Below are 13,314 nucleotides of genomic sequence, written 5' to 3'. Positions count from 1 at the left end.
GCTTCATCTTTGATGATGCACACTGTCTCCCTCTACATCTGGGTGCTTTCTTTGTGTGTGTAAAAATGAATGTGAGAGACTTCTGTTACTCAGTGTGTACTCTGACATGTGCGTGCTGCTTTCAGCTCGTGTGTGACCATGCAGCATGACTCACAAGACCTACCCCTGTGTGTGTGTGTGTGTGTGTGTGTGTGTGTGTGTGTGTGTGTGTGTGTGTGTGTGTGTGTGTGTGTGTTCACCTTGGGGCCTGAGACAGAAGAAAACAAGGCTTCATTGAAAAGGTAAGGACAGCTGTTATGCATTAATCACAAGTTGATTAACTTTAATGCTGCACAATAAAGGAGTCTCTCTCTCTCTCGCTCTCTCTCTTTACCTCTCTCTCTCTCTCACCCTCTGTCCCTCTCTCTCTCTGTCTGTCTCTCTCTCTCTCTCACCCTCTATCTCTCTCTCTCACCCTCTCTCTCTCTCTCTCTCTCTTTACCTCTGTCTCTCTCTCTCTCTCTCTCTTTACCCCTCTCTCTCTCTCTTTACCTCTCTCTCTCTCTCTCTCTCTCGCTCTCTCTTTACCTCTCTCTCTCTCTCTCTCCTAGTTGTTAACAGTTTTGTGTTATGTGTGAAAATTTGTCAAATGCCATGTATCACGTTGATGACACTATCATCTATTGTTGCTCAGCATCTGTTGCGCAAGCTTTTGACTTTCTGCAGTTAGCTTTCAATGTTGTCCAGTCTCGTTTTGAGGGAACTAAGGTTGGTCATAAACACTGATAAAACAAAGCTCATGTTGTTTTCACATTTAAGTGGAGAAACAACAAATGTCCCATTGATTTTAACTTCTCAAGGAAATGAAATTGAGCTTGTCAAAAGCTACAGGTACTTGGGATTTATTCTTGAGTGTGATCTGTCTTTTAAATCACATATTGCCAATTTGGCCTCTAATCTTAAAGTGAAGTTGGGATTTTATTACAGAAATAAATCCTGCTTTTCCCTCAGAGCAAAGAAACTTCTTTCTTCCTTTGTTGGATTATGGAGATGTACTGTACATGGGCGCCTCGGCCAAATGTTTACAGTCATTGGACACCGTGTATCACTGTGCGTCGAGATTTTTGACTGGTTGTAGATGCTTCACTCATCACTGTGACCTGTACACTAACTCAGATTGGCCATCTTTGAAGGTGCGCAGGCATATACACTGGCTGAAGCTTATTTATAAAGCTCTTCTTGGTTTGGTGCCTTCTTATTTATGTTCAGACCTTCAAAGAACCAGAAGCCACTATGCCTTGCGTTCCTGTGATGTCTTTAAACTGTCTGTGCTTCGTGTACGCACTGAGCTCGGGAAAAAAGAGCGTTTAGTTTTGCTGCTCCCTCCACAGGGAACTTTCTCCAAAATGACTTGAAAATGGCGGATCTCATTTCGCTTGAAGCCTTTGGCTCGATCTTAAAAGATAAAAAACGTGAGACAATTGGACAGTGCCTGTGTTGTTTCTGAATTGTAATCTGTGATCAAGATTCTGCACTTTACCTGTAAATCAATTTGCACATTGTAAATTGTTGTTCTCTCTTAATTTATTGTTTGTAAACTGTCTCTTTATCATGTAATGCTTTTTATGACGTGTGCTGCTGCCCTCTTGGCCAGGTCACCCTTGTGAAAGAGACCCTGATCTCAATGGGTTATTTATCTGGTTAAATAAAGGTTAAATAAAATAAAATAAAGTTTTTGCAGTAGCTTCATCAGACGTGAAGCAAATTGAAGATTGATGTCAAAACGTGTTTTGTTTTTTTCACTGCTTCATATCATGATACAAGAGGATTCTTTTACAGATTTATTTGGGATTTATTCAGATAAATATATATATTCAGCCACATTAAGAGTTTTATATTTAAGTGCAGAGGAAGAAGGTGAACTGGAACAAAAGATGAGAAGGTGTAGGACAGAAATGTCTTTCCCCTCGGGGGATTACTAAAGCATCTCTCTCTCTCTCTCTCTCTTTATGCATTTTTGTCACTATTTGTAGTGCTTTGATCTTTCTCTTTTTAACTCTTTCTTTACTCTTTAATTATTTATTTTTTACGATGTAAAATCTGGAGTCCACCCAGAGTAAAAACGCTTCATGATGAGACAGAGAGCTTCAAAAGTGGACTCCAGACTGGTCTATAGAGAGGTTGCAGATATCTTTATATTAGGTAACGCAGCATGAACAAATGGATTTTCATGCAGCAGCATTGTGGGAAAATAGCAGAGCCTTCATTTGTAAGACGTTTCATTTTCTTATAACGTGCTGATGTGTCCACATGTAGAAACATGAAGTAATCCGAGTTACATCAGTGTGTTTTTAGAAATCTCTCAGTCATGTTGTCTCAGATTTGATCGCTGTCTTAGAATAAAATAAAAACACGTCTTGATGAAAAGGAGGCACGCAGGATTTACAATCAGAGCTGCTGGATTAAGATGAAATAACACATCCTGATGTGAGGATTACAGAACACATCTGTTAGAGCTGTTTATGATTTCAGAGCAGACGGTATGTTTCTAAAAAAAGAAATCAGAAGTGTTTGCTGTCAGTGTTTTGTTTGCGTTTTTGTTTCCTTAAAGCAGACGTGTACGTCAAGGAAACGTGTTGTTTTCAACATGTTGAAAAAACAGTTTCATCTCTATGAACATGTTAACTCTGCAATGAAGAAACCAGATATTGTTACTGTTACAATCTTAAGTGTCTTTAGTGTTTCCTGTTTTATTTTGTAGTACTTATCCTTGTGTTTCCTGTTTGTATTGTTACTGTTACAATCTTGAGTGTCTTTAGTGTTTCCTGTTTTATTTTGTAGTACTTATCCTTGTGTTTCCTGTTTGTATTGTTACTGTTACAATCTTGAGTGTCTTTAGTGTTTCCTGTTTTATTTTGTAGTACTTATCCTTGTGTTTCCTGTTTGTATAGTTACTGTTACATTCTTGAGTGTCTTTAGTGTTTCCTGTTTTATTTTGTAATTTTTGTCCCCAGTGTTTCTTGTCTTGTCTTACTCCTCCCTTTGTCTGGTTTCCCTCCATTTTGATCTCCTTGATTGTCTTCACCTGTGTGGTAGTCTTACCTGTGTCTGATTTCCCCAATGTACCCTCCCTCATATCACAATCTTCAAGTTTTCACCTTGTGGAATTTTTTGTTGGACCTTTGTTTTTGCCTTTTTGTTTAATGAAATATTTTGGTTATCTTTTGACAAATCTTTGAGAACCTTTGGAATATTAATTTGAAACATCCCTTTCAAATTAACCTTAAGCTTCCAGCTCCAAAGAAAGCAGATCACAAATGAACACCAGTGAGTCTGTCATTAATGCGTTTAGTTATTTTATCTGAACTGCACCTAAAACGTCCCTTGCTCCGCCGCGGGCTGAACCAATTAACTGGTTAAAACGGATTAAAAGTAAATAAAGGAAAGTTCACGTCTACATCTAGCCGCACTTTGAAGAAGTTCTCTTTTTTTTTTAAAGTGACAGCCTTGAAAAAGTATAAAGAGTGAAACAACAGAAGCTGCTGTCTGTGATTGTTGTTTTTTTTTTCTTCCTCTGTGATGTTACAAAGACTCGCTGCTCTGAACATAAAAGGATTATTAAATCTCACTGACTGTGATTGTCCTTTGAACGACAAGATATTTCTCTCTTTCATATCAGCGGGGATATTTATAAGGATATAAACATGTCACCAACACGGGGATTTGGTTTAATATTTCATATCTGCTGTTTGACTTTGAAAAGTGCTTAACCGCTGACAGGATATCAAATCGGAGAGATAAAAACAAGTTGGATCAAGCTGGTTTTATCAACAACATATTTACACATGATTTCCACAGCTATTCAGGGTCAGTGCTAACACTTCCTGTGAGTAAACAGCATTCTAGTTTATGTATTGGGGGCGGCATTAGCTCAGTCTGTAAGGACTTGCTATAGGATCCAGAGAGTCACCGGTTCATGTCCTGGTGCGGACCCAGTCTGGAATTGGCCTGGTAGCTGGAGAGGTGCGAGTTCACTTCATGAGCACTGCTGAGGTGCCCTTGAGCAAGACATCAAACCCTGCTCGGGTGCTCTTTCATGTGCAGAACCCTCACTCTGACATCTCGCCATTAGTCTATAGGATCCTGTTTGTGCATGTGTGTGTATTTCAGTGTGTGTAGCATGTCTCAATAACAGAGTCCAAATGTAATTTCCCCTCGTGCGATTAATGGAGAATATCTTCTTCTTATTATTGAGGTTTATCTGCATCATGATATATTTCAAAGACATGTTGTGCAGGTATTAGTACCAGGTACCAGTATCACTTTTAAATGTAGGTGTTTTCCAATACTGTGGGGTTTTATATGGGCTGATTAATTCCTAGGTTCAATAGTTCAGTGGGTCATTTGGTGTGTCAGTTGGTTGGTGGGATGGTTGATTAGTTTGGACATGTGGTGAGTTTGTGAGTTGGTTTGTTGGTTGGTTAAATCGTTCAGCTGGTTGGTCTGTGGCTTAGAGTGCCGCTGGGATGGTGAGTTGGTCGGTGGTTTGGTGAGTTTGTGTGTGTGTTGGTTGTTTGGTTGGTTGATTGGTTAGGCCTACTGGTGGGTTGGTCAGTTGGTTAGTTCAATAGTTCAGTGGGTCGGTTGGTGAGTTTGTGAGTTGGTTTGTTGGTTAAGTCGTTCAGCAGGTTGGTCTGTGGCTCAGTGTGCCGCTGGGATGGTGAGTTGGCCGGTAGGTTGGTTGATTGGTTCAAAAGTTCAGTGAGTCATTTGGTGAGTCAGTCTGTCAGGTGGTCCACTGGTTGGTTGGTTGGTTGGTTGGTTGGTTGGTTGGTTGTTGTTTTGCCAGATGGTCCCTTCATTGGAAGCTTGGTTGGCTGTGTACTGTGGAGGTGAGAACACTCTAGTTTTCCTGCAGGACATTTTTGATAAATAAATGCCCGGCGCTCAATCCTCTGACATGACAGCTACCTGACAAATAGGTGTTTCATGGTTAGCTAAATAGGCAAGTGTGTGGTATAAGTGGACATGACATTTGTCTCAGAGGCTAGCCTCTATTTGTTTTGCGCTCTGTGTATTTTTGTGCCTTCAAATTGACAACCGGAGCTAAAGGGGAAAAGGTCAGAAAAACAAACATGAAGATGTATACTTACTGTAACCTTAATGTTTTTTTTATAGGCGTTTGAATTTGATTCGTGCAAAGCTGTTTATCCACTTACCAAGAACAACATGTGTGTGTGTGTCTCTTTGTGTGTGTTTTGTCGGTGTGCTCTCATAACAGTAGCCTCCAGTAGGTAGAACAACTTAAAAGGATTTGATTAAATCTCTCATCATGAGATTACTCTTAAATCCTCTGCGTGTGTGTGTGTGAGAGAGAGAGAAAAAGAAGTAATTCCATTCTGTCTTAATTGTAAATCCCTTTACATAGGTTAAAGTATATTTCTTTGTCAACAGCAGAATTAAAATGAGAAGCTGCAGGAGCCTGAGCACTATAAAACCATTAGGGTACAAACAGCAATCAGCCTCCACGTGAACAATTGCTGTTCTGTTCTCTAATTACTGAATTACAACCAGGAGATTAACGGCGGTTAAATAAAAAACAATTAAGAACAAAACAATTAAGGCTTTTTCCCCTTCCCCTAAAGCTATTGCTTCTCCCCAACAGCGTTAACTCTTTTATAGGGTTCAGACAACCTGCGGAGCGTGAGTGTGTGTTGTGTGTGTGTGTGTGTGTTCGGCTGCTAAAGGTACGAGCTTCAGGCTGAGATGTGATGTTCCCCAGAAGCTAAATTCAGAGGATATTAGTTATGAGATCAGGAGAAGAACAGCGAGCCCGGAGGATGCCGGGAAAAGAGATGAGAGATTTGGGATCATTAGAACGATTTTTTTATCCCGCTTATCGGGCCTCACTGTGATGGATTCGAGCTATTTGAGCTCAGCACAGGCGTGTTGTGGAGAGACATGTGAAGCATCAATGAATTATTAGCAGCGGCGGCGCGGCGGGGCAAACACTCGGTTCTAAGTAATAAGAACATGGAGCCCTCTGGAAAGGAAGCAGACTTTTACAGTGTTGTTGTTTTGAGATAATTATCAGCGTGAGAGTTCAGATCTATCTGGAGCGATATTAAAGTATGTCAGAGCGGTGTATAGGATATGAAGCTCGGCGCACTGAAGACTCGACTGCTGATTGGTGGAAATCAGGATGTTGCATTGATTGAATGTGAAACCTAGAAAACAATCATTGATTCAATTTGAATCTAAATGCTATCCTTGTCTCTTAAGCCTCGGTTTCAGTCGGTTATTTTTTATCATAGTTAAAGATGCATGGTCCAAGGCTGGCAAAGATAAATATTAACAACTGTAATCGCAGTCCCATCAGTTTATCAGTTTTGAGTCTTTTTTGAGAGTTTGCCTGGTATTTCAAAAAAAGACTGTTAACTTAAATATCAGAGACGAGAGATCATCATAATGCGTCAAAAGTCATGTTTCTGGTCCTCCATCTAATGCAACTCCAGTAAAACAACTCTTTGTTGCTTGGGTTTGATTTCCACCAATCAATTTCTAATATTTTAACGATATACCTTAAGAGAAATAGTTTTGGGTGCTTCCAGTGTGACTGGTGGTTATTTCAGATAGGTGGAGGATAGCCAGGGCAACATTTTAGGGTTATTTATTGTCCACAGAAGGAAGACTAAATGTCCTATGGAGAAAGTAGTGTTGTATTGTATCTTGTTGTGCCGGGTGGTTTGTATCATCACATTTTTTGGCATTGTTTCAAACTAAACCATATAGTATTGTATTGGTTTGTATTTTATCAGATCATGTCTGTTTGTATCTTAACTGTTTGTACTTGTATCAGCTTAAGCATACTGAAACACTGTTTAACAATCAGAACAAAAAAACAAAACGCTTCCAACAGAAATCTTTCCCCTTGCCTTCAGGATTAATTTGAATCATTTGTTCATAAAGACGAGGTTTACACCAATTTCTAAACTCAAGGCTGGCTATTCAGCAGCTTGGAAGTTCCACCTTCTTCACCAGTTTTACTTAATTTGTCTGTTTTGATTGTAGAACACTCGTCAAAGCTTTTGGGATTCAAACAGCTGCCAACATGTTTCAATAGAAACAGCATCTTCTCTTAATGTCAACAGTTTGAAAGAAGCCGATTGGGAATATTTCCAGATTAATCCAAAAAAATAATCACACTTTCGAACCTTCCATCCGAGCTTAAATTAAACAGCAGGTTTGTTGTTGTTTGAATTTCGTCTCCATGTGCTGAACTAAATAATTATGTCTCCAACTGCTCCGCACTGCAGTGGCCAAAACCAGCCGTCAATCACACAGCATGGGCCGGACTATAATGGCCAGTTGTCCTTCTGTTTATTCTGAACAAACGGCTGTTGCTGCTGTCAGAAATGTGAAATAAATTATGTTCCGTGAGCTGGAGGCTTTCTCTAAAGAGAGTCTGAGCGGCCGCTGAGCTGATGGAATAACTAAAGCTGTCAGGAACTGGCAGGATGTACAGTCGGCTGGATCGATACGGCATTACACATTCTGAATCAGTTTTTTTCACTCACCATCCTCTTCCGTCTGTTTGACGATTTCCTCGCTCTCCTTGCTGCCTTCGGGGTTGGCAAGGACGAGCCGCAGTCTGACGGTGACAAAGGGCCGCAGCCCCCTTAGAGTGTAATGTGACGACGTCTGGATCAACTCCTCCGCTGCAAACTCCTGCTGGTTAAACACGTACTGGTACTGCACCTGCAAAACACAGAGAGGAGTGACATTTATCCAGCTGTCATTTGGTTAAAAACAATCAAAGCTAAAGTGTAGCGGGCCCTTAAGTGATGCACTTAACCCCGCAAGGTTTGACACAAGTGTGGAGCAGAGAACAGCGTGACGTCCATGTTTTGCAAATCATAGATGGGACTAAAGCAGTGTTGTTGTTACATGTGCATTTAAAAGTTCATCCACATGCGCCTTGAAGGAGTCCTGCAGAAAACCACAAAGTGCTCCATTGACAGTGAGATTTGGTAAAAAAACTGAAAAACTTCATCTTGCAAAGATGTCAAATTTGCCCCAAAGTCCTTCTTCCATCACATCGGAGAACATTGAAACAAGAGTGTTACTTGCGTTCCTACGATTGTATTCACAGCAGACATTGTGTTAGTTGCAGTTTTGTTTCCGTACCGTCAGATTGTAGCTGTGGCAGCGAGTCACCGCGTACCCAAACGTCTCCCACTGAATGGTCAGCTGACGGGCCCGAACATCCACCACGTTGACGTTTTGGGGGCCGTGGACCGGATCTGAAAGGAGACAATGACAGGAACCAAAAATGTGTTAGTCTCTAATAAATGCCATATGCTAATACATTCAGAACCAGGAAGAAGGGAGAAAACACAAAGTAACAGAGCTTTCATGTCTAGACAGGACTTAAAGAAAATCAGCCATGCATTCATATCCAGCATGGAGTTATAATAAGCACCAGAGAGCTGAGCCTCTGTTCTCTAAATATACTATAATATTGAATTTCTGTGTGTCGGTCCAATGTTTTTACTCTGCAGGCCAAGTTACAAAAAAAGGAGAAATGAACTCTGCAATAAGTATGCTCTTTAAACAAATGACATGCTGAAATATTTACTCTCCTATTTCTGTTAAAATCCCTCCTGATATTCAACACATTTTTAAATACAAGTATGAGTGTTCCTTTCACACAGGTTGCCATGTGGTGGACACTGAAGCTTCAGTGTTTAGCCAGCTCTGCATCGGTCTGTAAACCTTTCTGCGTTCTAACCTCTCTCCATTTTTCAAAAGCATCTCCAATATTGATCCTAGTTTGAGCACGTTTCTGCTCGTGGAGCTTATTAGAAACATGCAGAGGTTTTTTAGGTCGGGTACAATCACTTCTATCTGAACCAGTTCTCTTGCCCGCTTCCATCACTGCAACACCTGTTGGTTTGACCTGATAACTGCTCTCATATCTGGCAAACTGACGGGCGTCCAAAACGGCCGTGTGGGGGTGCCTTAAAACCGCCTACCTTCTCTGGTCCAAACAAATCCAGAGCATTCAGGACCAGAATCTAAAGTTAGAAGGAGGACATACTGGCTGCTGCATTGTTGTCAGAGAAGCCAGCACTTCAACACAGCATGTTTCCTTAATGTCTGATCATATAGTAAGGTCACTTCATCACTTCACTCATTACACATCTTACTGATTGGAGCTTTAAGATTTGTTATAACCGGCCCAATAATCAAAGACATTTGGGGGGTTTTATGCCTCATCAGCCACAGGTTTCAACCTGTTATAACTGCTAAGTCTGTCTGACCACCAGGCCACGCTGCTTCAACATAGGAAAACCCCAAATCCCAGGCCAAAGACTACAGAGGGATCTGTATTGATCTGCGGACATTAAGCGGGGTATTTACTGCCTTTGCCTTATGTCAGACACACACACACACACACACACACACACACACACACACACACACACACACACACACACACACACACACACACACACACACACACACACAGTGTGGTTGCAGCCATATGTTGGGCAGGTTTGTCGTCCACGACTGACTGCACACTAACGAGCTCGTTCAAACAGATCTCTCTGTCTGCCTAATTAATTTCAATCAGCCGCTGATGGCACCAAAACAGGTCAGCACATAACGAGACAAGCTGTATGAGCCGTTCTCCTCCAAATAATAAAAAAAAAAACTTACCTGACAGTCTGAGTCAAGTCCAAATTAGAAAACACAACAGACACGCACACGGGAGGATTGAGTTTGGCACTGACGTAAGAACTCAACTTTTTGTCCGATTATTGCTGGAAAACTTTTCCCTTCATAAATAAGAGTCTGATGTTCCCAAAACTTTTTCCACTGTAAAGTGTTTTAAGACATGTCATGCAATAAGCAGAAAGCCTTATACATTATCTGATCGCCATTAAGTGGATTCATGCTTAATTCATTAATCCAATTCAAACAATTAAACAGAAACTTAAACATTGCTTTGATTTATTCTGTTTGAAGCTAATTGAGTTAATTTTGAGATTTTCCAAACAAAGCTCCTTAGTGTAAACATCCGATCATTCCTAATGAGACCAGATTAGATAACGGCACCATGGATAAGCCGTCTAAGAGGCCGGCTGAGACGACGGGACGCTCTTTGTATTCATGGAGGGGTTTGGGTGCAGACTTCAGCTCACCCCGGGGTGCTCTGGGGCTTAAAGAGTCTGTGTTTCTACTTAAAAGAATGAATCCCGGAGTTTCCTGGATAAGACGGTGGCAGACTGACATTTGGCAGCCAAGAGAGCAGCAGGGGGGGGAGAGGTAATATAACCGACATGTAACCCAGTCCTCCGGTCAGCTCAGCAGGAAGTATGCTTTCACATACTGACCGCAGAAAACAGGACCCCCCAACTGCGAGTTAGTCTGATGATCTGAAGGCCTTCAAAGACGGGAAAATGCACGACATCATGCAGCACTCGGACTGCAAAACTGACCTTTAAACTCCTTTCAAAATGTGCAATAAATTATAGTCTGCATTTTTGTCTTCCGAGCAGCAGAATCATTCACAAACTTTCTCAGTGTTCTCAGACTCTGAGATGATAAATCACTGAAGAGCTGGTTATCAGGAGGGAGATTTCCATTGTCTGATTGTGGAAAAGTGGCGGCGATGTGGTTACAGATAACAGTGTCTGATTTCTGTGTCCTGAAATTGTGATCTCTAACCATGTGCATGCCTCTCCAAAACAGCCCACTACACTCCCCTGTTCATCTCCCTTCACTGGCTCCCAGTTACTGCTCCCATCAAATTTAAAACTCTTGCTGCTCGCTTACAAAACAGACACAGAAACGTCTCGTCCTTACCTGAACTCTCTCATCCAGCTCTACACTCCCTCCCGCCCACTACGCTCTACCAATGAAAGGCGTCTGATCCAACCTTCACAACAGGGTCCTAAGTCTTGTAGAAGTGTAGAATTGCAAGCATAACCTTAAATTGACTGATAACTAAATATAAAACAGAGGGACAATGACATTTGGGAACATAACTATGAAAAGAAAATGAGTTTTGTAAAGCAGATACCTCTACTGACAGGCTGACAGCTTGAGTTCCAGCTCTTCATTGAGGGACAAAAACAAATATTTTTGGAGGAGTCGAACTCCTCCAGAGAGCAAACCTGTGATTATGCACGCTTAAACAGATCAAGTGATGCACCTCCTAATGAACGCACGCAATTACAGAGACATAATCGCTCATCGCTGCACCGCAGAGAGAGAGAATGAAACCACCGCTTTTCTCCAAGAATAGCAATAAATCAAAAGCTCCCCTCTGCTATGACTCATTTCTGCAAAGACACAAACCATGTTAGCGAAATCAGATTTGTGCTCCGAGGTCTGGAGAGGAACAAGACAAACAACACATTTTAATCCCCCACCCCCACCCACCCAGTGCAATGCCTTTAATCCAGTGGTCTTTAAACTGGGTATTGTGGAAGCTAATCTTTCAGATAATCTGGGGCTCAGTTGAGACTCTCGTAACAGATTGCCAAATTATGTTGGGTTTTTTTTTGTTGTGTTGGGTGGGTGTTATCCTTTAAATGCTGATCAGACTGGGGCTTCTTACATTTGGGTCCAAATCACAAGTTCCTGAAAATCGCAGAAGAATGGGAGGAGACAGAAAAGTGCTGGCGATGATTGAAGAAGGATGGAGGAAGAGGAGAGCAGGAGTTTTGACTTATAACTTTGTTTACATCGCTGGGACGATTATGGTGTCTCCCGGGCTGCCCTTGGTCGTGACAAATAACAGATTTACCACGCCATTTGTCAGATTTATTCCTCCTCTCTGTCCACATTACTCCCTAAAACGTCTTCGCTCCACCGTTTTCAACCTCTCCCTTTGCACCCAATTTCAGCACTCTCTAAAACGGCAACATCAAAGGCTGATAAAGATGTGTGGAGATGAAAAGACAAACTTTAAAAACAAACTAACAAAATGGATCTGTGCACGGACGCATTTAAAAGACCAAACTGGTCAGTGAGTGGATAAACGCTCTAATGGATGGATGAGGACGGTAAGGCAGAGTCAGTTTTGTATTCATGGAGGTAGAGCAGCAGCACCTCCAGAGGGACACATGCTTCATCCCTCATTAATCAGGATGGGTCAGGGGTTGCAATGTTAGCGATCACAGGCTGTGAAAGGGCAGTTTAGATGGCACAGCTGGCCGTGCAATGTGACAAGGCCAAACAGTGAGTCATGTTGCCAGCCAGACGTGGTCCCTGTGGTGGACCGGGTGTGACAAGTGGCCCTTGGTTTGTCCATTAGAAGGACGACAGAGGCTACAGCTGGTCAATGGCCTGATAGCATAAGGTTGCATACAACATGGACTATAAATACTACACTGATGCTCTCGTACCAAGCTGCTTACACCAACTGTTTTTTGAATTGTTGAAGTAAATGGTTCTCATTCCCAACTTGTCAATATGTGTCAGCTTTTTAAAGGAACCTTCAGTTTGTTCAAAGTTCCCCTTCAGTGTCTGCTTTAAGGTACAATTAAACAGCGTGGCTAGAAACCTTTCCCCGCTGATTCGTCCTCCGGCAGAGATAAACTCAGCCTGCCATCCTCTCCCAGTACTTAAGGCTCTCTTGGACGTAATGGCAGGTAGATATCTAGTTCAGACGAGAGCCTGGTGAGGCGTTGTGTTTTGGGGATGCCTTTCCTGAACCTGATGAATGAGCAGCAGAACCGGAGCCATTAATCCAGGCGTTAGGGAGCCGTTTCAGGGAGGAGAGAAGAAGGAGGAAAAAGGAGGAGTGGAAATCAATCATGCTGCCTCGCTACACTCCCCATCCTGCTTTACATCGCTCTCCTGTTCCTTTGTTGTTGTTTTTTTTTTTTGCCTCATATCTTCATATTTTTAGAACTGTTCCTTTGTGGTCTTTTCCTGTTTATTTCTCAATGTTCTGCATCACTCTTTAAGCCCTTTAAGTCCTCCTCCTCGGTCTCTCCCGTCTGCCTCTTGTGCTCTTTCTCCCACACCACCATCTCAATCACTCACTTTACTTCTAGAGTCTGTTGGGGCCCGAGGCAGAAATTAATTGGGGGCCCCCTCCAATCATGAATATATGTGCCACTGTCCCGACTCCAGACGCTCTTCCTCTTTCCTTATTTCACTCCCAGACAGATGATTCCTCTTCATTTTCATTGACAAACTTTGGTTTTCACAGGAGTAATGCATGAGATGCTGAGCAAGGCAAGGCGAGGCAAGTTTATCTATTAGCACATTTCAACAGCAAGGCAATTCAAAGTGCTTCACACAACATCAAAAGCA

The 13,314-nt window shown here is 42.0% G+C and overlaps 1 protein-coding gene across 7 annotated transcripts in view; it reads right to left on the bottom strand.

The window, feature by feature from the left end:
• The window catches only part of ptprt (protein tyrosine phosphatase receptor type T), a 292,314-nt gene that overhangs the window by 163,357 nt on the left and 115,643 nt on the right, over window positions 1–13,314 (bottom strand). For all 7 annotated transcript variants that reach the window (XM_061041736.1, XM_061041737.1, XM_061041738.1 and 4 more), the window contains exons 9-10: window positions 8,167–8,282; window positions 7,557–7,737 (exon numbers count right to left, since the gene is read on the bottom strand). In XM_061041736.1, coding sequence (XP_060897719.1) covers window positions 7,557–7,737; window positions 8,167–8,282 — 297 coding nt within the window. The remainder of the gene's footprint in view (window positions 1–7,556; window positions 7,738–8,166; window positions 8,283–13,314) is intronic.

This window comes from Labrus mixtus, chromosome 7 (assembly GCF_963584025.1).
Source record: "Labrus mixtus chromosome 7, fLabMix1.1, whole genome shotgun sequence".
In the NCBI taxonomy this organism is placed as follows: Eukaryota; Metazoa; Chordata; class Actinopteri; order Labriformes; family Labridae; genus Labrus; species Labrus mixtus.
This window is presented reverse-complemented; position numbering and strand designations above follow the sequence as displayed.